At 35.2% G+C, this 27,645-nt stretch overlaps 1 protein-coding gene across 2 annotated transcripts; it reads right to left on the reverse strand.

Annotated features, from left to right (window-relative positions):
• Window positions 1-27,347, reverse strand: CCNT2 (cyclin T2). 2 transcript variants are annotated; one of them, XM_032215463.1, is made up of 10 exons: window positions 27,058-27,347; window positions 23,690-23,771; window positions 19,286-19,414; window positions 15,633-15,693; window positions 15,283-15,345; window positions 10,950-10,995; window positions 9,202-9,365; window positions 6,570-6,640; window positions 4,348-5,437; window positions 4,149-4,249 (listed from the first exon to the last, which is right to left on the reverse strand). In XM_032215463.1, the coding sequence occupies exons 1-10, from the start codon at window positions 27,330-27,332 to the stop codon at window positions 4,185-4,187; spliced, it is 2,046 nt and encodes a 681-aa protein (XP_032071354.1). In that variant the 5' UTR covers window positions 27,333-27,347; the 3' UTR covers window positions 4,149-4,184. The 2 variants fall into 2 exon arrangements, with proteins under 2 accessions (XP_032071348.1, XP_032071354.1); XM_032215457.1 differs by having other exon boundaries at window positions 1-5,437.
• Window positions 27,348-27,645: the final 298 nt, after the last annotated feature.

Below are 27,645 nucleotides of genomic sequence, written 5' to 3' on the forward strand. Positions count from 1 at the left end.
AATATAACCACATCTAGAAATTGGCTGCCTTCCATCTTTCATACTCGAAATTGGCAGTGAATTATATTTCTTAAAAAGATCTCTGTATTTGGAGTCTTACAGTTTCTGTATGTTAAATATTTAAAATGCTTCCCAAAATCATATAAGCCAGTTGTTCGGATTCATTTTAATGCATAAAGAAATGTTATTGCATGCTTCTGGAATTGACGAGAGGAAATAAGTTTCTTCTGAAGTAAAATATTTTAGGCTAGTATTGTTCCCTCACATAGCAATGGATATGCCAGTCCCAATTCTGCTTGTAACTTGAAGTCTGCCCATAATTTATTCAAGATTAAATATGAGCCATCTAAAAAAAAAGTCATATTTAAATGCAAGAATCTAAGTCATACATGTATGAGTTAATCAAAGCTCAGTACAGTAGCCTTGTCAAAATGAATGAATAGTAGATAGAAATGTGCTATTTTCAGTGTTGGGCTTTATAGGGCTATCACTTCTGATGACTGACAAGGTCTTTCGTTACAAAATGTCTAATTTTCTTCCCATTTCTTTCAGATTCCTTGAACTTTATTTAAATCAGATGCTGCTATATGCTATTAAGCATTGTTCCATCCCTGGATGTATTATTACCCAAGACTATTTCCTTGTAACTTCCCTCCTCTTCCATAAGTTTCATCTCTAATTCCTCTTTGCCATTTGTTGCTTCTACAGCACAAATACAAAAAACCCTCTCTATTTCAGACACTGTCTACCTATTCTCTGAATGGAATATAGATTCTTTAAAGGCATATTTGGAATGAGAGGAAAATACTATAAGTTTCTAAATTAAAAGTAATTTTAAGTTAAAAGCTAGACTCACATGGAATACAAAGTTAGCAGTTTCAGGTGTTGTTTTTCAGAAATACGTTTTATACATTTTTTTAAAATTTTAAATAGTGCACGAGCTCCTAGGGAGCCTGACATGCTTTAAACAGGATATACACACTGACTACACAAATGAATTATTTCAAATTATTTCAAAGTTTAGAATCTAAGAATATGAATATAATTCCTCCACTGAAAAGAGCAGCAAGAGAGCAAATGCTTCTTCCTTGCGACTTTTCTCCAAATTTCATGGCCAAGAGTAGACACTGAATTTCATTCTTACCAAAGCAAATGTCCAGGAGTTAAGCCATCAGGTTATGCAACATGTTTAACACTTAACAGTATTTATCTTTCTTGGGAACATTCGTTCTTCCCCAGAGTAGATTTCTTAACTAAAGGAGTTAATAATAATTATAAACAATGATAATGGATTATAAAATTGAGTAACTTTAGATCATATTAATTGTAAGTGAAAATGCAAGTAGATGAATTAAGTCATAACAATTCCATACACCTCTATAAATTGCATTAAAAGTTACATGGAAAAGACTTCTGCTGTGAGTTTATGTGCCTAAAAAGGGGAAGATTTATATAAACCCCTCAAGCACAAATTCCAGTGCCACCTAAAAGTACATTCCAAGTGAAGTAAAATAATCCTTCCTGCCCAGTAGGACTCATTTTCTATGAACAGGAGTTCTTTATATTCAAGAAACAGCAAGTACTCATATATTAACATATTAAGTAAAACTCTTCAGATCTGTTAAGAGTTTGATCAACATCATAGAATTTGGATTCTTTATTTGCAGCTCTTCAATTAGGTTGATATCTTAAAGAGAATCCAATTTGTAGGAAAATGAAAATGAAAAAAAAATCCAGTCCATATATAGTAAATTTAAAGAACAGAGGAGAAAGGGCAGGCTTGAATCCCAATCCTATGGGTTACTTGTGGAGAAATACAAAGGATTGGGTTCCAAGTATCTAAATTGAAGTTCAACTATTATTTCAATAAATGTAAAATTCAGGGGTTGTTTTATTTAGATCTATAGCCATGTGTCCATTATATTTTCAAACTGTAATGAATAAAATGCATTCCAAGGCAAAGCTACAAGCTGGGAAGCAAATACTATGAGACTTTGTAAATAAATTTTATTTAAAGCAAACATTTACTGGTTTGTCTTCTTCCTACTGGGAATCACAGTTTAAAACATTTAATCTTTCTTACACTGTATGTCAAAAGCTCTTGAGGATTTTATAGCATAAATGAGGTAGTGAAGAAAGTCTAAAAAGGCTTAAAATGCAACAACGCAGGATCAAATTTCACAATACAGGGTTTAAGAAATATTCTCAATATAAAAATTACAAGGGTGAAGAAGTAACAAGTATGGATGAAAGAGACTGAAGAGCTAAGGAGATTAAAATTTGAAGATACATTATTCATAGTGCCCATGTTAAAGTATTAAAAAGACACCCATAATTCAAATAAATGTATTCAAGTATGCAGTACAAAGTTTTGCATTACCGCAACTAAATATTACATAGTAATTGATGCAACAGTAGTTACATTATTTTGTAACCACTAATTGGATACATGCTCAACAATTATCTAAAGCACTTTTAATGTAGCTAAAGGGCTTAAAATTTCAGATTTTTTTCTGAAATGTCTGTAACCAATTAGAGCATAAACTGTGCAAGAACTGATTTTACTAAGTAGTGGATCCCTCTCAGATATGAGGATAACTTAACAAAATCTTTTAGATTTTACACCCAGTAAGTAACAGTTGCTACTGTACTGAATTTACGCTGAGGTAATTTCCATGCACTTAAGAGTCACAGCTGGTAAAAATGGGACATCAGCTTGAAACAAGAACTTAACATTTACAACAGTAATTTGATTTTTAAAAAGGCAGGTGAATGAAAACAGTAATATGACACAGCCATAAAAATGTATACTAGTGGTTTAATTGGAGAGTGATTATTCAGATCTGAAAAAACCTCAATTTTCGTTACTACAATCACAAGTACAATTCATGTAGCACACGTGACAATTATTTTATTGTCTGAGATAAGGGAAAAGTTGGTATACCAACAATTGTACTTATTTATTGCAAAGATAGTATTCCACCTGTAAAGGAAATGGCATTTTATTCACATAGCACACTTTTTAAATTCAAAATGTGGCGTTCTGTATGAAATGCTAATGGAAAACAGTGATCCCTATCCACTAATAACTTAAGTTTAAAAAAAAAACTTACTAATGTCACTATAGAAATTTTATGTATTTCAGCTCTTAAATCACGTTAATCTATATAACCATTATTAACAGCTCTGTGTGTCTATTACTGCATCAAGCCAAACATTTAAATGCACTTTCACATCAAAAGATTATTATATAAACTTTTTTATTTTCATTCCCCCTTCTGAAAGTTACTGACATTTCAGCCCTCGATTAGTTTATGACAAATTGAGGCCCATGCCATTTTCACATTGCGTGGCTGGGGTCATCCTGCCATGGTTGTTCATCCACTTCCCACCAGCACATGATTCCCCAGGCAGTGGATGGCGCTCAGGAAGTGGCTCCCAAATAAGGCCCAACGTTTAACATGAAGTGCCACTGAGGTTTCTTCCTTATCGATGCTGACACAAGGGAAAAAGTTAGGTACACTGGTTATACTTACAAGCAGCTCCAATCCTGAGTTATTTATGATATATCTAAACATACAAAAATGTATGTACAATCTCTCCACTTTTTGTTGTAAACATTGTCAGTATACTTTACATATCCCTTCTTTGAAACATGCAAATCATACATACAGTATAAATACACAAAAAAATTACTCATTCATTCACTAAGCAACAAAAATCGTGGCTGGCATAGTCAATTATAAATAATGCATGAGGCATTCCATACAGCTAAAAGCAGCCATTTAATCTACTGTTCTTAACTGTGGTTGTGGAAATACTGTGATTTTTGCACCTTCTGTATCATTAGAGTATTTATAACACTATCATATGTGGAGACAGGCTCATTTACTAATCTCTTCAGAGTGAAAGATAAAGCAGCACTTATATATATATATACATATATATATATGTATAAGTTACATATCTATCTATATCTATATAAAGTGGACAACAGCTGCTGGATTTGCTCTTCTTAGACGATGATGAATTTTTGTCTAATATTCTTAAATTTAAAAAAGGGAAAAGGAATCTAAACAACTGATTACATATTCATTCCTTGGGCACTTAACAGTGAATCCAGCATGTCGAATGTGTCTTTGTAGTCCATATGCTGACTGTTTGTACTGTACTCGTGACTGGCATCAGGACCGTTCTCCACTGGGTTCTTGTCCAGTTTCACGAGGGTGCTGAGATGTCCGTAGCCCACCTGGTATGTGACATGGGGAGGAGGGGGTAAGGGAAGGTTAAAAACAGAGTTGAGAGAGGATACATACTGCTTAACAGAGGAAGAACTAGATGAACTACCTGAACTTTTGGAACTTTTGCTCATTTTGGAATGATGGTTGTGAGAAGCATCATTGCTGAAGAGCTTCTTTCTTGAAGAGCCGGAACTAGAGACACTGCCATCGGAGCTCAAACCAACAGGACTCCTCAGAACAGCTGGAGTTAATCCGTCACTACCATGTTTACTGCTGCCACTATGCTTGTGACTGCCACCGTGGTGACGGTTCATGGAATGTTCCTTGTGCTTTTCCTTGCTAACATGAGGACTCGAGTGCTTGCTTTTCCCACTTCCTTCATCAGAAGAACTATGCCTCTCCGAGGAAGAGACTTTGATTTTCATTTTCAGATCTTCTTTAGTGGTATTTTTTTCCGTGGGAGGAATAGGGATCCGCAATTTGAGTGAGCCACTTTTGTCTTTTTTGTCTGGCATGTATTTTTCAGGTTTCTCTACACCCCCAATAGGAATTTTCATTTTAATAGGGGAAGTTACAGAACTGCTGTTTGATGTTTGGGTGTGTTTTTTATAGGGGGGCTCGGATCCCAGGTAGTGTTCTCTTATATCCAGTTCTAGGGTTTCTAGCTTACGTTTTTCTCTGTATTTATCCAGTGACATTTTCTGAGGCATTATCGTAGGTCCAGAGACAAGCTGGCCATGTTTGTTTCCTGCTTTGTGGGCTATAGAGTACTCAGAGAGTTTGTCGGCTCGATGATGCAATCCGGAATGTAACTGCAATGACGAGCTTGATGGATAGTTGATGTTGAACTGAGCACCTGGCAACGAAGTCTCCTGTTTCTGAGAATACAATTGCTCTGTCCTCGTTTGTTCTTGATGCTGAGGCCAATCTTGGTGTGTTGACAAATTATATGAGGTACTTGGCATTCCTGCAGCTAATATTGCCAGATTATCTTGACTATCTTGAACAGACAAATTTCCTGAGTTCAAAGGAACTGGGGCAGGAAATGTGGACGTTGATGGTTTTTGGAAACTTGCATTTGCAGATACGCCAGCAACAGCATCCACCAAAATGGAATTTTGAACTAAAGAGGAGCTGAGAAGAGAGTTTTCAGATGCTTGGCCATCTCCTTTAGGTTTCCTAGCAGCCTGATTAGCCTGTGCAAGAACATACAAGTAAGTCAGTATCTATTCTCAACTGTACAATCTCTAAGGACGTTTCAAGTTCTACGGGGGTTACACAGATCCCAAAGAGAGTAGAATGCATAAGCACAATGATTGTCAATGCTATGAACAGAGAGGCAAGGATCCAAATTTGGAAAACATTATTTGTACTCTCTCCCATTTCATTCCATCAACACTATCTTTCATATGGCTTCTCAGGACCTATCCTAAGCCCTGCATTTTAAAAAACATGGGAAAATAAAGAATTTCCAAGTATCATTCGCCAGCCCTCTTACTTTGGTGTGAGCACAAATCTGCTTATACAGTAAACTCTCCTTCCTGGTAAGCTAGACTATATGGACATGTTCATATACTTTTGTTTAATAGCAACATAGAGTCCTTCGCCATTATCATCTTTTAGGATGTTTTCTTCAAATTACCAGTCTAGTCTACACTTCCTGAAAGTTTTGCAACCATGTTCCGTGAACTGGCACTCGCTGTGGCATGCCAAAAACTGAGCTACACAAATAAGCGAAGCCCCCTCTGCTGGATACAGGCAACATGTGAAACCACACCCATCTGGTTTATGGAAAAACCTCTCTCCACGGAACTGGTCCCTGGTGCTCAAAAGGTTGGGGGCCACTGATCTAAAAAGTGACCCCTCAAAAACTAAGGAATCTGTGCATCAGTCAGAGGTGGTCCAGTTATATTCCATATTCCACCAATGAAGAACAACAAATCGTTCAATTTCATTGGCATTTTTGCTTCATACTTATTTAACACAGATTTATCCTGAAAATCAAATAGTTTTAAGAAAATCAAGGTTCACTTTAAAATTTAAGGTGGAATACCATGTATGTATAAATAGAAGCAGATTCCAGTTACCGCATGAAACCCTGGGGGAAGAAGACGGACCCTCAAAATCTGCTCAGCAGGTCTCTTAACAAACAAGCAGATAATTTAAAAGGGATATGGTGATTATAGGAAAAAGGAAAGTGAAGGAAAATATACAACATTGGATTCTATTTAGGATTTGTCCAGAATACTTAAAAGAAAGCTAAAGCAGAACATTAAGGCCCACATATTAACATATTAGTAACAACAGTCTTTACCAAGAGATTCTTACCCTCCAATTTCGAATTCTCTTTAGTCTACTAGGAGTTTTCTCCAGTATCTGAAGAAATTCATGTGTTAGTTCTGTGAAAGAAAATAGATGTAAAATTAATGCATTTGAATTGTTAGCTAAAATCGTTAAGTTAATTTTCAGTCTAAAAAAAAAAAGGACAATTTTATTATTGATAAAAAGTTTTTATCTATACAAAGAAAGCATACACAAATTAAGATTTAAGACTTGCTGTTAACAGTTATTATCTCCTCCCATAAAAATTTACATATGGCAATGCTTAAGAATATGCAAAGAATGAGAGGAAGGCACTTTTTTCCTAATATATACAACATGAAAAGTGGACACGTGTGACACATATTAGCCCTCCCCTTCTTCACCTCAAGATTTCAAAATTTGGTATTGCCGGTGCAATGTTAGCCTGTTTTTCAGAGTGTCGCAGAAAATGATTCTTATGGGGCTTTCCCTCAAGCAAAATTGGGGTAATTTTTGAGATGGTTCTAAAATGTTGGCTATTCTCCTTCCATTAATATCACGGCATCACACACACACACACCGGCCCCCAAATATTGGGAGATGGAGCTGCAAGTCCTCACAGCTCAAACATTGATCACACCATGTTAAGGCCTAATAACAATTGTTTTATCATAGCTTGATGCTTGAACCCAATTATTGTGTCCTAATGCTATATGGGAAGCAGGACATTATGTCTTTTTATACAATCACTGCTAAAATGTACTCTCAGTAAAAAGCATTGCATTTACTGTTTGCTTTGCATCAACAAGATTCTTCATTTTTATACAACATGTTTTTTCAAATATTACAAACTATAGAAAAAAATTACCTAGATTTCTGTAATCTTCAGAAAATAGAAATTCTGAAGTAGTATACAATAAAATATATGCAACATTAATACAAAATACTAATACAACATTTTGTCTTGGAACATTGTTTAAGAAAATTAACTCATTATTTTTATGCTAAAGATATAATAAATTTCAACCAACTTTGGTATGTGTGTTATTGTCTTCACAACTTGTAATACCATATTGGTTAAATATTACTGATACGGTGAACCAGATTCTTCAAAAGCAGTTATGGCTAAAGTGTCAATAGTCTGTTGAATTATATTCTAAACCTCTGAAATCTATCAATATATGAAGAATGTTGACTAGTGCTTGGACTATGGAAAAAACAGAATTATATATTCATGGAAAAATGTCTATATCTCCGAGTCTAAATGCTGGCTTAAAGAAATTTGTTAGCCTCTGAATTCATATTGTATTCATGGAGAGACAAGACTCGATAATATAATTCCTTATGATCTAGGTTCAATTCATTGTTTAAAGGTTGAATTGCAATCTACAGTTGATAATTCCAGAGGAAAAAGTTCCAAATGTATCAATGTAAAATAAATTAGGCAAAACTTGTCTATCAGTACAGAGTCTCATTTTAATTAGACAGAAAGAGAAAATGGTAGCTTATGGAAAGAATGAAATTATGACGTATTCTTAGAGAGGGGGGGGTTTCCTTGTTACATTTATATGGCCACCCATCTCACAAAAAGTGACCCCGGGTAGCATATAACAACCTTTTTTTTCTGATTTTCTTTCTTACACTATTCTTCCTTATTTTCTTTGTTTCTTTTCTAATATTTGTATTGTTTTTATATTGTTACAATTTCTTAGGTAGGTAGGAAATAAAATTTCACTCTCTCATTTTCTTATTTTTGAAAACAGGCCCTTAAAGACACCCTCCCCCACCTCCCAAAAAACATTTCCTCCCCAAATGGCCTATTTGACAGAGTTAATTCTTCCAATTAGTTCTGTTTATGTGAACTGGCACTGATAGAACTGCTACTTGCTAGCTAAACATAGCTAGCTAGTAGATTTTCATGGTTCTGAGAATTTTCATTTTAATTGATTGCCTAAAATTAATTTAATATTTTTATTAGGATGTTCTCTTGTGCTGCAGGTGGCAACTAACTGAAAAGGTCAGCAAAAGATGAAAAATACAGAGAGCCAGACTGACTCTCCTCACATTATTTTCAATCAGAATACCAAAATACTTTCAGTCAGACAACTTACTTCCTCTTATTAAATCCGCATCTACTAAACTTTGAACTTTAAAAATGACCATTAGATGGTAATGGTTATTGTAAAGTTCAAATTTTCTGTACCTCTTCACTTGGCTAATAGGCTTGTTCTGAATATGGTATTTCATATAATTTAAACCCAGAACAGGTAGGGGTTTTTTACATTTAGTTTTGTAACTGTATCTATATCATTATCCCACTGATGCAATCACATCACCTGGCAGAATATTTTCTCTCCCTTCCCAAATGTGCTGCAGAAAGATGTGGTCTGAAATCTGAAGACAGCATAGATGGTTATGGAAAACTCCACTGCACAAGAACAAGCCAACAGCTCAATGAAGCCCAAACTTTCTTAATTAGACTCTAGAAGATGGCTCACATTACATTCTGAAAGATCAAACCTTAGTCTTCAGGAAACTAAACACAATGTATAAGTTACCCAGTTACCTTAATAAGTTACCTTAATATACGCTGTGATACAGTGTATTCACAATCAAAGCAATTATTTTAAAAGGATATAGGAAAGTTGGTATTACTTACCATCAAGTAATTCTAAAGTTACAGAAGCATCTACATATTCCCACCAATGTTTTCCATCCGTTGATACGGGGATTTCCCAGTTAGACCACTTGCAAGCCAAATGTATACATACACATGCTATCACAGTTGGCTTGTACTGAAGACAAAATGTAGTAAGGTGCAGACTGTGGTCGGGAATGTTTCATAATGAAAGAATAAGGGTCAATCATGGAAAAGACAAAAAACAAGGGGAAAGAATTTGTCAACATATATTCAAGGCAATTGTTATGGATAGTTTTTTTTTTTTTTGAAGTTTCAAATTTTGGATTTTATTAAAAAAATAAAAATCTTAAGAAATGTAACAGAATTTAATGCTTCTTGTGCTAAACACGTGGAAATATTGTTTTACATTTAAAACATACATCTCAATATTGAAAAAAGCCAAAATATTAATGCATATAACATTTTTTGCAAAAATTGGCTCATCTAGATTTTACAGCATCGTTGTTTTATTTTGAAAGTCACTGATAATAACTAAGCTATCAAGGAACGAAAAACTGAATTTTTATCTTCAAATCCAGCCAGGAAATATAGAATGTTTTAATTGCTATTGTTTAAGAAAACAATGCATTTTTATACATAATAATGTTAATCTTATTATTTAAATAATATCTGTTATTTTAAACACTCCAAAAATAGCTCTGGAAAGGTCACCAAGGTTTTCCACCTTTCAGCCACACAACTACTGTAACTTCTTAAGATAATCAGGTGACACTGGAGCCACACTTTCATTCACCCCAATTACTTTAATGAAGTTTGCAGATTTTTTTTTCTTTTTATTAAGTTTAATATCTTAATTGAATTCAAAGTTCCCAGGATATCTCATTTTCCTGTAGGTTTTTTCTTATAATTTTCCAGATGAAATCCTTAATCCCATTTTACTTTCTGCTACATACATGCTAATCTACTTCTAGCTCTCTTTTGTTTTCTTCTTTGATTGTCTCAAGGCAGAAACACTAAGTTAGAAATTAAACAACAATATTTCCCAATTCTTAAAAATCTTTTACCCACAAAATTACCAAATGAATTACTATGTGTTTTATGCTGTGCTTCTTAGCATTAAATATCTTCCTTGCTCTGCCTTTCTCTTCTGATATGTTTACCAAAAGGTTACGTTTTTCACTGCAATATTTTACTTTTATTTAAGTCTGAAGACTCACTGGACAGTATCTGACCAGTTAAGTAATAAATAGGGCTTAAAAAAAAAGACAATAACTACATTACAGAACCAGATAGCTTCTGCAATGGGAAATATTTAAGCTGTTTCTAATGTATCTAAGAACGTATTTTAACTAATGCCTTAATTTCATTTTTTAAAAAACAAACTGATATTTTTATAAGAAAAAAATTGCCGTTAACTACAAGGGTAAACTAAAAACAGCTTTGTACTTACCAAGAAGCTCGGATTTCTAGGTTAAGTTTATCTCTCTGTAATCTTTAGCTGCTATTCAGGCTACCAATTTTAGACTTATGCACTCACAATCGAGAAAATGCCACCAGAAAGCACCACTACACTTCACATCGTGCATTTAACCCCTTTGTGCCGTTAGGCCCTTGTACAATACACCGCACTGCAAACAGGAAGGTACCACCACAGTAGACAGCCCAGTCGCCTGTTGCAACAAGGGTTAGACACAGGTAGGGGACCCTGCAGTAAAGGAAGCTATAGTGTGCTACAACAGTGCAACAAAGAGGTTCAGGATAACAACCTGTTGGTAGCCATGAAATAGGATGTCTGTGCCAAATCCTTGCTTGCTGTAAGAAAGAAAAATAATTAGCCATCAGTAACAATGAATTAATTATTAAAATGCCATGTATGTGATGCTCAAAAGCTACTTGCAAAAATAATTACCCAATATTGCACAACATTTTCATTTTCTCCACCAGGAAAACTAATTGCTTCTTTAAAACTGAGAACATTCTCTCTTATTTAACATTATGGCTAAAACAAACTACATGTTTCTGGTAAATCCACTAACTTGAATATTTGCATAATTTCAGGCTGACATGTCAATTATGTAATTGCTTATATTATTCAATCCACAGAACAAGTGCTACCAATAAGGAAATAAGTGTAAACAGTACATTCAACAAGAGTCCCTTTTGTTTTCAAAGGACATTCTCTGCCACAGTGATGGGGAAAACGCCATTGTGCATTCAGTGGGTATTGAAATACAACGTAAAATTTAAAGTCAGGATTATACACGCTGATCTCTCAATGCCTTACTTCTTTTTACAGCAAACAGTCTCCCAAAAAGGCTACATTTGGGGATGTTCCAGTTCAAATTCAATCTGAAGTGTACAAATGTAAGTTAACTCTGAATTATATTTAATGTAAAGATGATTTTTTAAAAGGACCAATAATGATAATGTTGCTAACAGACTTGACTTCTATTTAGACAATGAAAATGCAATTCTTTTCGTCCTTTTTAAAGATCCTTCTCCATTGCCTGAATTTTGAGTGACCAGGGCAGGTCTCAAAACAGGTGGAAGGAAGGACTGATGGAATAACTAGTTATGCATATGTAATTGTTTGTTCCTCATGAATTCTGTATATACTAAAAACTAAGTGAATATTTTATATATACTTTTTACATGTAGTCTTTGATTTACATAAACACATTTGAGCCCAACATTTATGCTGCTAAGTAAGACAGCTGTTAAGTGTATTCTGCCCCACTTTATGACATTTCTTGCCAGAGTTGTCAAGTGAGTCACTGTAGTTGTTAAGTTAGTAATAGGGTTGTTAACTGGCTTCCCCATTGACTTTGCTTGGCAGAAGATCACAAAAACTGTCATAAATATGAGTCCGCTGTCAAGAACCTTGATCATGCTGTCTTGGAGATTCTGGATTGGTCCTAAGTGTGAAAAATGATAAGTCACTTTTTCAGTGACGTTGCAACTTCAAACGGTCACTAAATGTTGACAACTGCCATAAGTCAAGAACTACCTGTATATTCTTTTTCTTAAAAAACATTTAATATGGGTAATAAAATTTCAGATTAAATTAAATAAACATGAAAAGTGACATTAACTCAAGAAATTAAATGCTTGTTGAATTAAAAACACTTTCATGTCAAAGTATTAAGCAATCATAAGGGACAAAAAATATCCTTAGACAAGGTGGGAATGTTCTACAAATCTAGAAATCTTAAGCTCTGGATAGATCAGAAATAGTAATAATAATTGATGTGTCACTGAGAAAGTTCAAGAGATTTATATTTCCTATTCAAAAAGTCTAGGGGAGAGCCTCTGCATCAGATATTAATACGCTTGAAAGATAATTTAGTATAGTTCTTCAATAATCTGAATTTAAACCATTTATGTGTCCCATGTAAGAAAATAACCAATATTTTATACCTGGGTTTGGAAATTTTACAATATGAAAATCACATGAATTTAAGATCATGATGTTTTAAAGAGCCATGGTGGTGCAATGGTTAGAACGCAGTATTGCAGGCTAACTCTGCCCACAGCCAGGAGTTGGATCCTGACTGGCTCAAGGAATTCTGGCTAACAAAGGCCCAGAAGAAGAGACTTTTCTGCAGCAACATAATACCCCTCAAGGTGAGGTCTGCCCCCACCCATCCTTTTAGCCTTCTGTAAGAACCTTAAGATATGGCTCTGCCAGTTGGCCTGCAATCCAAATGGGAAGTGTTTTCCTGGAGATGGCTATAAGATTAAATCCAAGTTCTCACCTCTCTACTACATTGTAAGACTCTCCTATCTTAGCTACTTTTCTTAATCTTTTATATTTTATCAGATTGTAAACCACTCAGAGTTGTATGATTGTTAAGATGGGTGGCAAATAAATTAAATAAAATACATGTATTTACAATAGAAAAAATATTAACGGTTGCTAATGTCCTCTGAAATTAGTTACATTTGATTATGAATTTTCTATTTTCTCTTAAATAGGTCATTCAACAAAAAGTATGTAAAAAGTACATGTTATTTCAAAGTGCTACAAATTATACTCACAATTTGCTTATGAAAACTATAAACTGCCTCAAAAATGACCAAATTCTATTGGTGGATGGTAAAATAGCCTATATGGATCTTTTTGGAAGAATTTCAAGCTCAAAAGACTAAAAATATTTATTAAAAGACTGAATAATTAAAGCAGACTGTTTCAAATTTAAAACAGAGTTTTCACTCAACATGTGTAGCATTTCACAGTATCCATCCTGCTCTTTTTAGAGATTCTTTATTCCAGTTATTCTCCTCCATTAATTCCATAATTGTCACAAGGAATCAGAATACCACAAGAAACGCAAAAGGGCAGTGAACCTGTAGATAATCCTATGATTATCTGGCAATATGTCCCATTAAATTCAGTGGAAGCCATTACTGGATTATTAAAATGAAATCACCATGGTTTGAAGGTTAAAAGTGAATTACCCATGTCAGAACTGAATTCTACAATGCTCGGCTCATATTAATGCCAGTGAAAGATTTTGTATTAATATTTACTTGAAACCCACATAGAAAGTTATGCTTTTTGTGGCATGCAAACACAATAAAAGTCTAGTCTAAGCAGCATTAGAAGATTTAGCTTATCATATGTTTCTGAAGGGAGATCAGTATGAACATAAAGTCAGTGACTATTGATAAATATAAAGCATACATTAATTTTTCCCCTTTTTTGGAATTTTCCTTATTTTTAAAGATTAAAGGTTGTTTTGTGGATGTATAAAATAAAAAATAGCAAAGGGAAAAAAAGCACCATCCTTTCCCCTTCAATAAAAACAACTGAACAGTCTATGTTTAATGCTTTTATAAATCCTCATATATAAAACAGGGAGTTGGTATCTTTTTTTCTCTCAAAATTCTCCTAAAGTGGTCAGTATATGAACCGCTTTTTAAAGATTTTTCTTGCAACTGACTATACCATTTATTTCAAAATAAAGAAAAAATTGGCATTTAGTTGAACTAATTCAGACATGTTTCCAAAATCAATAGAAACATCAGTGAATTCTTATTGTATTTCTAAATAAGAAAGATCAAAATGCGTATTTCAACCTCTGAGAAAATGTTCACAAAACAACATCTACTATAAAATAAGAACAAGTATAAATCAGTGCTGGCACAATCCAGCATTAATTTACACAAAGCTGCAGTCTCCTAATGCAGATATCACTTGAGCATATGAGTGTGATAGACACTAATGAAAGATAACATATCACACCCTTACTTTTTTCCTTAACAATGATTAACATTCAAACGAATGAACATGATAGTTCTAGAAATGGATATTTTTAAACATACAAATATTTAGAGCAATTAATACATTTGTGGATGGATACCATGGATTAACTGGCTGACATTATACAGCATACCAAGTTGTGTAAGTCACAGTTTTATGTTTAATGCTTTGATACTAAGATTCTGACCTGGGGGATCAGTATTTCTCATCCTTGACAATCTTAAATGGGTGGACTTCAGCTGCCAGAATTCAACAGCCGGTGGTAAAGGTTGAGAAATACTGAATCAGGCATTAATTAAATCTAATTAAAAAAAAACCCTAAACAATGTTGTGAAAATAAAATTCACCACAAAACAAATATATACAGTTGCAAACAATTCCAGTAATAAACTTTCTATGCAGTAACAAGCAAGATGAAAAAAAAGTGGGTTTGGAAGTATATTTTCTTATTCTGTGGTATTACATGAATATTACGAAGGAGGTAAAGACGTAAAATATAGTCCCCAGTAACTGGTTGCCAGAGTTATCAGATTATACCAGGATATCCATATGCAGGACATGAGCACAATGTGTAAATTTACTTTAGTATTCAAATGTTACTTTGAATTAAATATGCTTATTTCAGAAGTAGCTGTCAATTTTCAGTTTAGTAACTTTAAAATTACGCTTATAATTTATAATTCTTTCATTTTAAGCATATTTACTGAACTAAGAAAAAATGAATACCTCTAGTGTTTTATTCACAAGAATAATATTCCACAAATAATTTAGTAAGTCACACCATCACTATCTCCCTTGTGAGATGGGGAAAAAAAATCAGTTAAATAGTTACTGACCTCTCACTAACTGCGTACATTTCACAACATCTGTATGTGGATGCTCAATGGTAATCTCAAAACCTGAAAAATTAAATGTGTTATTTCACAAACTATATAATATGTTCTCATAACTGTATCTTTAAATTTTACTCAATAACCTCAATAATCACAAAATATACATTGATTATATAGAATACTTTCTGAACTAATAAAAATGCACAATGTACTAGTATAATTCTGAAAAGAGCAACATAAATATATATTTAAAAGATAGCTTGTGTTACCAAGGCTCCTCTTAAATATATTAAACAAATAGCCACTCGTTATTGGATGTAAAATGTAAAATTGTATGCATTTACTATGCTTACCTAAAGTTTGAAGCATTATTGTTTCAAGTATAACCAATTCCTGGGCCTGCTGAAGATATGCCTAAAAATTGGGAAACAAATTCTGAAATATTAATATAATTTTAACATGTTAATAGTACCAATTATGATTTCAAAAAGACTGATGGGCTTATTTTAGGTACATTGTTTGATCAAGTAACAAAACTGAAGCAGCTAAAAATCACAAGGACAGAAAACAGAACAGTTTTAATTCAAAATTTTATTTTTTTCAAATAGGTACAGGTAGTCCTCAACTTACCAACACAATTGGGACTGGAATTTCTGTTGTTAAAAAATGCGGTTGTAAAGTGTTTAGCGATGGCAATCTAGTGCTAGCTGTTGTAATTCCAAACACATGGACATTAAATGGGAAGTAGAGAGGTAGAGTGCAGGGCTGTTGCACGGGAATGGGGAGGGCATGGCAGTGTGTGTGTCCCCAAACTCAGGTCTCACAAATTGAGGGGGGAGTGCTGTGGTGCTGCACAAGGTCAGGGAAAGAATATGCGGTAATTCAGTGATTTTTTTTGAAACACTGTAGGTCTGGGCTCCAAGAAACCCGAGCTGTAGCAATCATCCCTGGAAGCCTTAGCTGCACAGTGCAAAGTTCCTAAGCTGCACTGTTGCAGTGCATTGCAAAGCAGCCACCACCCAGGAAACCCCAGTATGGTAGTGCCCTAGAAAGCCCCAGCAGAGCTGCACTGCACTCTGAGATCCCTGTCACCTGCCATTATTTCAAATATTACTTTCCAATTTTATTTTAGCCTGATGAGATGAAGAAGAGTTTAGGGTTCACAATATTTCCTCCAATACTTTCTGTTGCTTCCGTCATTGTATGACAATTCATTCTTCAGGTATTATTTTCCAAAATAGCAAGGAATGGAGGAATAGGAAAATATACAGTATTACAACCATTATTATTACTATTACTTTCTGTGTTGCTTTGCAAGTACACTGAGCGCTTCTGTACTGGAGATAAATTCCTTGCGTGTTTAATCACATTCAGCTAAATAAAGCATTCAATTCATTTCTGGGGAAGCAATGCCAAAATGCTCCATGAGAGCAGAGATTCCAAAATTCCTTTCTGGATGAAGAGGAATACCTGGGATTGCCCATAGTTTTCCATACACCTCCCAATGATGATACTGTAAAACAGTGGTCTTCATTGGGTTTCAGAGTTATGGGAGTTGGAAGAACCATTTTGCCCAAGCCACAGTTCAAAGCCTTCAAATGGACACTAGTTCAATCAGTCCTTTCTTAATCACTTTCACTGGGAATTTCACTGAGTTTTAGATGTTAAAAAATTCAGAAAGCCAGGTTTTACTACACTGGTGATTCCCTTCAATCCTCGGCAAAATAAGTTTCATGTAAGTTTAAAACTTTTTTATTTAGAAAACAAACAGCAAGAGAGTGATTTAAATGTTAATTTTCAAAAGCTTTTACATGGACAAGGGGGAAAGTCATTTGAAATAGGATTTTGAAATAATTTTAAGAATATTTTCTGTGGTTTTTAAAATCTTATTAAAATATATATGAAGATTTTAAGAATAAGAAACATTTCCCTGGGAAAATGTTATGGATTAGAGAAAAATATAGGAGACCTTGAAGGCTAGTTACTAGAGGCAACCAAAAAAACCCCATAAAGATTACAATTAAAGGACAAAACCCACTAATACATAATAAAAAAAAGTATTTCAACTCTGGAAGAATTCAAGGATATTTTGTAACAAAGTACCAGAACTTTCTCTTAGGATTGTTTGATACTATAAAACAGGTTCAAAACAAAAGATACAAAAGAATGCATGAGCCTTTGAATGGATGTCATCTTTTGAATGAGAGAATCAGGGTGCTTTGCATATGATTTAAATTGACAGAATACAAAACAATGATGCTGACAAAGATGCTACATGGGTCTTACAAATGAAACAGGCTGAAGTTTTAATAGCAGAGAGGTATACACAAATAATAAACAAGGAAAATGATTTGGATATGTAGATTTCAAATAAGATAATTTGGATAACTTTCTTAGTTTGGATTTGCAAGATATGTATTACACTTCTAAGGAATTTCTGAGAAAAGATAAAGAAAAAGAAATCAGCTTTTGGGATATTACTTAATAAATATCAAGCAAATATATTTTGTTATATTTTTAGGGGAAGTGATAAGTTCTGGTATTAAAATTGAAAGGAAACAATAAAAATTTAATTTGTGCGAAATTGAAGGGATTAAAGATGTTATTTCAATGTTATTTCTAGCAGCTCCTGATACATTTTTTCTTAATTAACTTGGAATAATGAGGCTTTAAAGATTTGTTTGTAGATATGTGAAAAGATTTTTTTTTACTGTATCTAGGAGAAAAATAAGATACTGTAAATGAAGGAGTACAAAATTAATTAATTTATTTAAAGTTAAAATACATTGTTATTTCTTATATTGTTATTTCTAGTAATTCTTAATGGACATTTGCTGATTAAGATTGAATGATGAGGCTTAATTATTTGCTAATAGATAAAATATGAGATTTGGGATGAGATTTTTGGCTGAAATGTTAGAAAAGATATTGCCGTGTTTTTCGGAGTATAAGACACACTTTTTCCCCACAAAAAAGAGGCTGAAAATTTGGGTGTGTCTTATACACCGAATACAGCATTTTTTTGCTTCCTGAAACTCTGCCCCTTCACCAAAATGGCCGGGCATAGCTTTTAGAAGGCTTTCAGAGAGCTCCTGGGGGCTGGGGAGGGCAGAAATGAGCAAAAAACAGTCCGTTCCCCTCCCCAGCACTCTATAAGTTTCTTAAAGGCTATCCGTGCCCTTTTTTTGACAAAAAAAAAACCGGACCCGTTTTTTGCTCGTTTTTGGGCTCCCCCAACCCCCCAGAAGCACTCTACGAGCCTCCTAAGGGTTATTTATGCCCTTTTTTGAAAAAAAAACAAAACAAAACCCAGGCCCGTTTTGGGGAGGTTTGCAGAATGCAAAAACTTTTTTTTAAAAAAAAATTCCTCTTCAAAACCTTGCTACATTTTATACTCCAATGCGTCTTATATTCTGAAAAATACAGTAAGTTACTGAAATTGTGTCTAGTCATGATAAATAGGGAAGTCACCTTTTTTTCACTTTTTATATATTTTACTCCATTTCCCCGTTCCTTCTTTTTTCTCTGCACTTTTTACATTATCTCAATTTGTATTAGTTTTTTTCTTCATATTTTTAAAGGTTGATAAAACCTTATTCTGAAAAATATCCAATGCTCTAAAGACTTTTCATTTCTTTACAAAACACTTTAGTATTAATGGAGATTGACAGTAAATTAGAAGCAGAGAACAAGGAAAAACCCTTTTTTATAATTTCATAAGTTGTCACAAAAAATGTAAAAAGATTACTCAATGAAAACTATATTAAGTCATTTTCTGATGATTACTGAGTTAGCCTACTGCTAATAATTTTTAAGAATGGTAGAATGTTAAGTAGAAGTGCATTACATTTGCATTTAAATTTCTCAAAAAAGAGAAACAATAAAAATATTTTTGTTAATTAACAAAGAAAGTGAAAGCATGTAAACCTTTCATTTGGAAAAAAATAGGCAAATCCCTCTTCTGATTCATAGACTGAAATCAGATTAAAGCTCTATATAAACATACATCACTCTTTGTGTCCAGCTGGGGCTCTAGAGGATGAAGGCAAGCATGTGCTACTTTGATAACATGTTCAAGTTTCCGTGGTTGTTCTTCTACTTTCGCAGCCAAAAATAACGCAGTAGGAGAGATAATCTGTCGGTAAAAAATGCACTGTTTAAAACATTATTACAGCATATACTTTATAAGATTAGTTACTACTGGTCACTAGGAGCATCTTAACTAAGTATATTAATACTGTCTTGTCAACACTGAAAATTATTGTATGTCTCATTTTGTCATTTAAAAATATTAGACCAATTGTACTTTCTTCCAAAAATTTTAAAACAGAAGTGAAGAATCAAAAGGTGCATTTATTTTGACTTGTGCCCAATACAATGCTGATCCCAACCAATGTTGATTTTATTTAGATTTTCAATGTGCAACAAAATTACAACAAAATTATTTTAACCTTCATCTTGTAGCCGGGACAAAAATTCTAGTAAGTGCCTAAATTTGGAATTTTAAATATTCCTTCTCATGTCAAACTCTCTCCAACTAATACCAGTCTTAACAGAAGACAATTAGCTTTAGCTCATGGATAGACCTGGGAGTTCTTGGTGCTCTGAGCTTTCTTGCTTGCTGTTTGATTACTCAACTAGGTAACATAAACTGTTTAGTCAGTTGGGCAATGAAATATTTGCAAACAAGCTCAGAGAGCATGGAGCTCACTCTTTTATTGGCTTCTTCTTAAAAGTGAACTACGCTGTAGTGCAAATCAATAGCTAGAGGTGGTATAATATTATACCACCTTTTATACCACTTCTAACCTGCAGCTGGATGTGGAATAACATTAATCCATTGATTCTACTGGATTCCTTAGTGCATTTCAGTTCTTTGGGAGTATCGCTAAATATCAGGAAACGGCCTCGGGAGAGATATTGTTGTTATGTTTTAATGGCCAGCACCAATGAAGCAATGGAGAGGTTTCGGGCTGGGTGACTGTGGTATACTTTTCTTTTGTTCTGATGTTTTGCTAGCAGTTGTGCCAAGTTGCTAAGAGGTATATCACAAAGCAGTTCCCACTACCTCTGCAGATGCCAGCCTGACTTGCTGGAATAATATCAGAACAAAAGAAGACCAGATCTCAACTATCCAATCCAAACTCAGCATCGCTTAAGCCTTAAAACATGTTTTCCCATCCCTAGCTCACAATACATTCCTCAAATTAGTCATATGTGAATCATCCGGAAAAGTTCTACAGGGCTGTCTTTTCAATCTCGATCTTAACATAATATAAATTCATCTTCTGATCTGGGGCATTGTGTTAATTTGAAATAGCACAGGCAAACAGCATCTAGCTTTATTACATCTACCATAGGCTGCCAGTAAAGTTTTCAAAATGCTACACAGGATCATTTAGGAACACTTCCCATGAAAACAAACAGGCTGAAGTTCAATCTACAGAGTCCTCTTCTGGTATACTTTTTTCTTCAGGCTGACTGAATTCACAAATTGTTTAAAAAGCTGTCATGACCTGGTCTATCCCTAACAGTAAATTGTAAGTCTTGGTTTACAAACCACAAGGATTGGGTTCATATATTTTGGTAAGCAAAAAAAAACAAAAACACCTTGTTATGATTTTATTCAGTAATTGTCAACCAGACATCATGGACCACAACTGGTCTAGCTGGGATGCAGAGTAATTTTAACTTTATGCGTTTAAAACTTATTATTAATGAAATATAAAAAGTGCTTTGTTTTTTAAATAGTTGTTTCTAATATAGTTGGATCCAGGTTCTTTGACATTGGAAAATTTGTTTAATTCAATGTATGAATTTAACTAAAGTGAACTGCTGCTATAATATATTGTGAGCCATCAAGAATTGCCCAGTTGGCTTTCATGCCAAGGCAGGACTAAAACTCATAGTCTCCCAGTTTTTAGCCTAGTGCCTTATCCATTTAGATCAAACTGGCTCTCAATTTTGGTTAATTTCTATTTAAAGAACTTTAAAGTAATGTGCAATTTATACATTCAAACATATAGTATATATTTCCTATGAGTTTCACTTAAAGAAATATTGACTCCAATACTACCATATACACAAGGCAGATTTATTGCTGATAGCATCTAAGTTGTAACATTTTCCAAAAAATAATTCTATATCAAAAGATACTTTGTTTTAATTCCATAAAACATGCTACTACTCCTCCTCACAGTAAAAATAGCATTAGCACTTAGACTTATGTACTGCTTCACAGTGCTTTACAGCCTCCTCTAAGTGGTTTACAGAATCAGCCTATTGCCCCCCAACAATCTGGTTCTCATTTTACCAATCTCATAAGAATGGAAGGCTGAGTCAATCTTGCGCAGGATCGAACTTCTGGCTGTGGGCAGAATTAGCCTGAAATACTGCATTCTAACCACTGTGTTACCACAGCTCCTCCTATAGCTATGCTTACATTTACTGAAATTCTAAATAGTTGATTATACATATATAGTCCCTACAGGCTTGCCTCCATTCACTGCTATCAAGGTTTAGGTATTTCAAAAAGATTTCCCTGCCCAGTTTTCTTGGGAGATGAGAAATATGTGTTTTAATTTTTAATCAAACTCATAAATGGGCTCATACACAATACACTGTGATTTGTTTGTGGCTAAATAAAATGTATCAGCCCAGCTATTTTAATTCCATAGCCTGTCTGTGGAACTACGGAAATGGAAATTGTGAAGAATGTCTCATTATACAGATGAGCTACTTTGGATCCCAAAATATAACAGTTTGTATGTCAGTTTCAACAACTACAATAACTCATTTATTCAAGTCAAATATTTTTTATTGTAATGTATTCCTTTACTATTAACTAACATATAAGCAGAAAATATTTGACCAATGAGCACTTGTAAAATAATTGTTGTACAGTGAAGGAGGAGGGTATGGCTAGCCTCAAAACTCCAATTTACTAGATGCCAAAGCTTCCCACCTATCTAACCCTCTTAATAACTCTATCATTCCAGTTTTCTATCTCAGAACAGTTCTTGAAAATAAAATGATATCTAGAGGTAGAATTCTGTATCATGAGAACTTCCTTTAAAAAAAAAACACAGGGGAACATCCCAAACATCAAGTTGCCTGCAATTACATTTTACCAGATTACATTAAAGTCTATTGTGTTTTTTTGTCTAAAGAATATCCAGGACTATTTTGTTGTCATTGTTAAACTAGGCTTTTAGAAAATACCTTCAGGGAGAAATGCATCGGTTCCACCACAAAATCGCGGAGGACACAATCGCGCTCGACGAAAGCGCGCATTTGACGTCATCATAGCGTGACGAAAACATCGCGCTGTGATCGAAAAATGTAAAAATAAAGCTAAAAGCTTACCCTAACCCCCCCAAACCTAACCCTAAACCTAACCCTTAACCTAACCCTAAATCTAACCCTAAACCTAACCGTTAACGTAACGCTAAACCTAACGCTAACCCTTAACCTAACGCTAAACCTAACGCTAACGCTCTAAACCTGACCCTAACCCTTAACCTAACCCTAACCCTAACCTTTATGTGAATCGGCTTGCTTTAATTTTAATTTTATTTAAATTTTTAATTTTTTTCGTCGCGCTGTGATGACGTCACATGCGCACTTTCGTCGAGCGCGATTTTGTCCTCCGCGCTTTTGACGGGTCACGAAATGCATCTACTTCAGAAAAGCATGCTACACTGAGATTATCACTACTAAAGTATCTGCAGTTTAGTCTGAACTACAGCCTTTATCTTTTCATTGCTAACCTGGTGACTTCTGAAAATGCTAATATGGTTTACTTTTAGTGGACTTAATAAGCAGCATCCCATGAGAAAACAATTCCATCTAAGTTCATGAAGCTGAATAAATGATACACAAAATCACATTATCCCTTTTTAATTTTGTGCAAAAGTAAATTTGAATTAGGCTTCAGCTTCTTTCCGAAACATATGGATGTTATTTTCATAGCATCGACACAAGTTGAATATAGATGTTAAATCTTTTATTTTATTAGTTTGGGATCTGGATTTCTGATTAACCCCTCTTTTGTTCTCAAGTGCTTTTTGATACCAAGCATATGGTTATTGGTTTCCATAGTCTGTAGTTCTTGGCTTACAAAAGACATGATTTAGCAATCAAATATATATTAAAAAGCTGTTAACTCATACTGATATATCTTGTTTGCCCATTATTAGCAAATTATAACCCTGATAAAAAACAAATCTTTAAAAAAACTCTTCTGGGAATCTGTCCAGAACACACACTTTCTAATCACAAAGAAGGTACTATAAATAGCTTATATTATAAAACTAACACATCCCGCCATGTTTCTAAAGCCACGAATCACAGGATAATATTTCAAAAGCCACTTCCAGGTACATGTTATGTCAAGTTGAGATATACTTACATTTCTATTGAATTTTGTGAATGAATGGTGCATATAAAACCTGTGCATATAAACAATTGCGGTGTTTATTGTAAGTTGAGATCTTAAACTGTGTCAAGGAAATACTGCATACGCATGCTCTATTTTGTTTTATGTTTTTATAATATACACTAACAGAGACCCTTGTAGAGATGAGTGGCTATAGAAATAAAAACAAATAAAGCTTGCATTCAGCTGGTCTGTAAAAAAGTTGATTTTTTTCAAGTTATCAATTCAAATATAATTTTCATGGGACTAAAGAAGTTTATTAAAATAGATCTCGCTAACATAAGAGTGCTATCTGCAAAAGTCTTCTAATCAACTAGGACAAGGATCCCCAACCTCCAGGCTGTGGCTCACTAGTGGGCTGCCATCCATTCAGAATTAGGCTGCAAGGGCGGCGGGCAAGTGCACCCGCTGCTCATGCAAATGGAGCTGAGGACATGCATCTACCACTCTCACAGGATCATCTCCTCCCCCACTACTGGGCCACCAAGATGAAAAAGGTGGAGACCATTGAACAGCAATCTTCCTCATCGTTGTCCCCAGGCAGTGCCCTATGCCCACAGAAAATCCATTTGAGAGGGAACTTCCAAAATGGAGTATACAATATTATACAGACATTATAGCATTCTTCTTCTATAATAAGAATATTCTGAGATGAACTCTATGCTGCCCACATTGGCAAAATAAAACCTGGATCAAAATCAATGATTATATCCAGTTACACAAGTAAAATTTCTGTCTTCTATGCCCCAACTGAAAAATCCATTCAGAGAATAAAAAGGTGTCCAAGAATTTTTTGAAATAAGTGACGGAAAGTTACAATGGTGATACAATTGTGGAAAATCAGGCTGTAACAAGAAAGTATCCTTAGGGTTGGATTAGGCCCTCCCTTCAAGCACTTTCAGTTCTGAGTCATCTATGCAGCATATAGTATAAACCAGATTCATCCTTCCACACTAGTCCTCTGGTAAATCAGGAGAGGACTTAAGGGTAAATCCTCACCACACCTTTGGTCTGGCTAAACTACCGAAGAGGAAAACAAATGAAATTTCAGGGAAGCAATACCTCAGCCAAGCTGAGGTGGGCCCTAGAAAGCAACTCCAGGATTTAACTATAAATCCACTTTATTATAGGTGCCAAAAGAATATAAGATTCCACAGACACAAGACACAGTTAAATGTTTAATGCCCTAATCCTAATGCAATTCCAGCTGTAGCCAACCAACTCATTGTCTAAGGTAAACCCCTCATGTAAATCCAGTCAACTCTTTCAAAAGGCACCAGTGTTTTTCCTACTGAAAACCTGACAGAACTCCCTTTTCTTTTATTGGCTTTTAGGATCAAACAATTCCCTCTGGGCAGATAAGACTGGTTTGTGATTTAAAGGGCCAGCTGCTCTCCATTAAAAGGCAGATGCAGTTTGTGCTAATGTTACATACTAAACATTAATATTTTTAGAAAATTCTTTTTTCCATAGTGCCATTTTAAAAGATATTATTCTATAACTTGAGTTTTAGAACCACATCTTGACTTAGGCATGAATTTTTAGAACTCAGGTTATTCTACTTCAAAAGCTAACAACTTCAGTGTCTGTTACAAAATGTTGGGTTTTAAAATTCAGCATTCTTGTTAAGTAATGGTATGGTTCAGAAATAATCTTCTGCCAACATTTTGTCTACTAGAAACTAAAATAATTAGAAACTACCATCAGAGTTATAAAACCTAGAAAATGTGTTAACTTTAAACATTAAGTATTCACAAAGTTTATTTAAATAAATCCATTCGCCTTTTCAGTTGTCACTACTTTCACAGATTTCACAAGCAATATGTGAAATGTCAAATAACCAGTTTATTTCTAAAAATGTTCTAACAGATCTGCCCTGTGCAGCTTTGCATTACATGAACCATAAGAACTCTGATTGAAATCTCTCAAGTTGAAGCAACTTTGATGATTTCATGGACACAGCCATGCAATTTTCTTGCCAACAGTATGAAAGTGGTTAGTAGCTGCCTTCTCCTAGGAATTTATTACTTGCCAATCTAGAATATTACTCTGGATTTTCTGGCAGTGTTTTATCCAAGTAATAACCAGATCCAAATCTGCTTAACTTTTTGAGATAAGTTTACCAGAGTCAACTGGATTGAAACAGGCAGCTATAGAAATGAATAAAAAATTACAAGCAGAATTAATTTTATGATAAACAGCAGCTATCAACTAATACTTGTTTTAGCAAAATATTGCTCTAAATTAGGTTTGCTAAAAAGTTTTGAAAGTACTCTGATATCTTCATTACATTTCATTAAATATGTTCTGGTATTTAGTCAAAACTAATTCAGTTTGCATTCAGAACTACAGAAATTATGATGGCAGTCATTCCCTACTTCTAAGCTCCTGAAAAACTGTTGAGAATACCAGAGAGACTATATTTTCAATTTCATTACTCAAAAATATCAAAAGATCAATTTATTAACCTTATTTTAATGAACTTTAACTTGCCTAGTTTGTTTTACTCTCCTTTAAAACATTTATACCCGTTTCCCATTTAAAACAATTCCTAGATGAAATTTATTTTCCATCGTTAGCATCAAATGTCTCAAATCGGGCATTTTGGAAAAAAAGTGAGGAAAAACTGTCCTCTGTTCCTTATTCTGTCACCAAACTTTTAATCCACCACATGAAAAGCATCAAATTTCTTGACCTGATATAGAGGACATGGAGGGGGGGGGGGACGAAATTTCGTTTAACCAACAAAATGTATCAATACAGCCCCTATTAAATCTCAAAAAACAAACAATCCACCGGTTGAAAAAAAAAGGGGGGGGGACAATACTGACGGTACAAATCTGAGATTACCCAAACCGTGTTTAGCACCATTATAAATTCAACCACGATCATCTTTTTGCAATCAACCACACCGAAAAAGGCACCTGGCTAAAACTCCAAACGCCCCTCCCGCTCGAAACCCGTGCAAGCGAAAGGAGTGGGGCGGCTAAACAAGCCAACTCGCGTGTGTCTGCGTGGAAAAAGTTAAACCCGCCCCGGAGCCCAAGGGAGGCAGGCAGGCGCCGAAACTCGGCCTCGCTTCTCCTCCTCCAGTCCCGGGGGAGCCTGTGGCGCTTTCCCGACTCTCCCCTGAAGACGGGAGCACAGGCCGAGGGGGTGGAGCCACAGCAGGCGAGGCCTCCCAGGTTCGCCATCGGACCGGCCTTCCGAAGGAGCCCCCGGGACCACCAGGACTCACCCTCCTCACCCCCGAAAGGCTCTTCCCTTCCCCGCTGACTCACTTCCCCGCCCCCGGCCTCCTCTCCCCCCCACACACGTTCCGAGCCCGCCGCTAAGGATACACGTTGAGGCGCTGGCCCATATCCTGGATGAGATTGGCCGCCTGCTGCCGGTAGGAGAGCTCTTTGTCGGCCTCGACGCCGCAGTGGCGCGACGGCGTGTTCTCCAACCGTTCCCGGCTAAAAAACCAGCGCGAACTTCCCTGGCCGCCTCCACCAGGTCCCCGCGACCCCGAACTCGCGCTAGGTCCGGAACTCAACGCCGCCGCCATGACACTTCCTCCTCCTCCTCCCGAAGCAGCACCCGCCGCCGGCGCGCCGGGCTCCTCCTCTTCCATCGCGGCATCTCTCGCGAGAGTTCAGTCAAAACGCGGCCAAACCGGGTCTCTCTCACTCTCTCTGCAATACTCCAGCTTTAATAAATCATAGAGTTGGTGGGGCGGAAGGAAAGGCTGACGGAAGACTACTATAGCGCGATTTTAAATAGTGCCCCTATTGAGTCGGAGGACATTCTCTCTGACGCTGTTTTTTTCCCCCCTATAGAAGCTGCGCTGAAGATTTTTCTTTACTGTTTATCAGTATAATAGAAGTTCAGCGAAGGGAACTCGCTTGCTTCGTGCGTGCAGAAGCCTCCTGATTTCTTCGGAATTT

This window comes from Thamnophis elegans, chromosome 1 (assembly GCF_009769535.1).
Source record: "Thamnophis elegans isolate rThaEle1 chromosome 1, rThaEle1.pri, whole genome shotgun sequence".
NCBI lineage: Eukaryota > Metazoa > Chordata > Lepidosauria > Squamata > Colubridae > Thamnophis > Thamnophis elegans.

Excerpts from the sequence above, each read along its gene's own strand:
- CCNT2 (XM_032215457.1), bottom strand. The coding sequence starts at position 27,332 with ATGGAAGAGGAGGAGCCCGGCGCGCCGGCGGCGGGTGCTGCTTCGGGA. Across the intron at positions 15,346-15,632 it reads AATAATGCTTCAAACTTTAG|GTTTTGAGATTACCATTGAG; the intron begins GTAAGCATAGTA and ends TTAATTTTTCAG. Across the intron at positions 5,438-6,569 it reads AGAGAATTCGAAATTGGAGG|GCTAATCAGGCTGCTAGGAA; the intron begins GTAAGAATCTCT and ends GTTCTTGCACAG.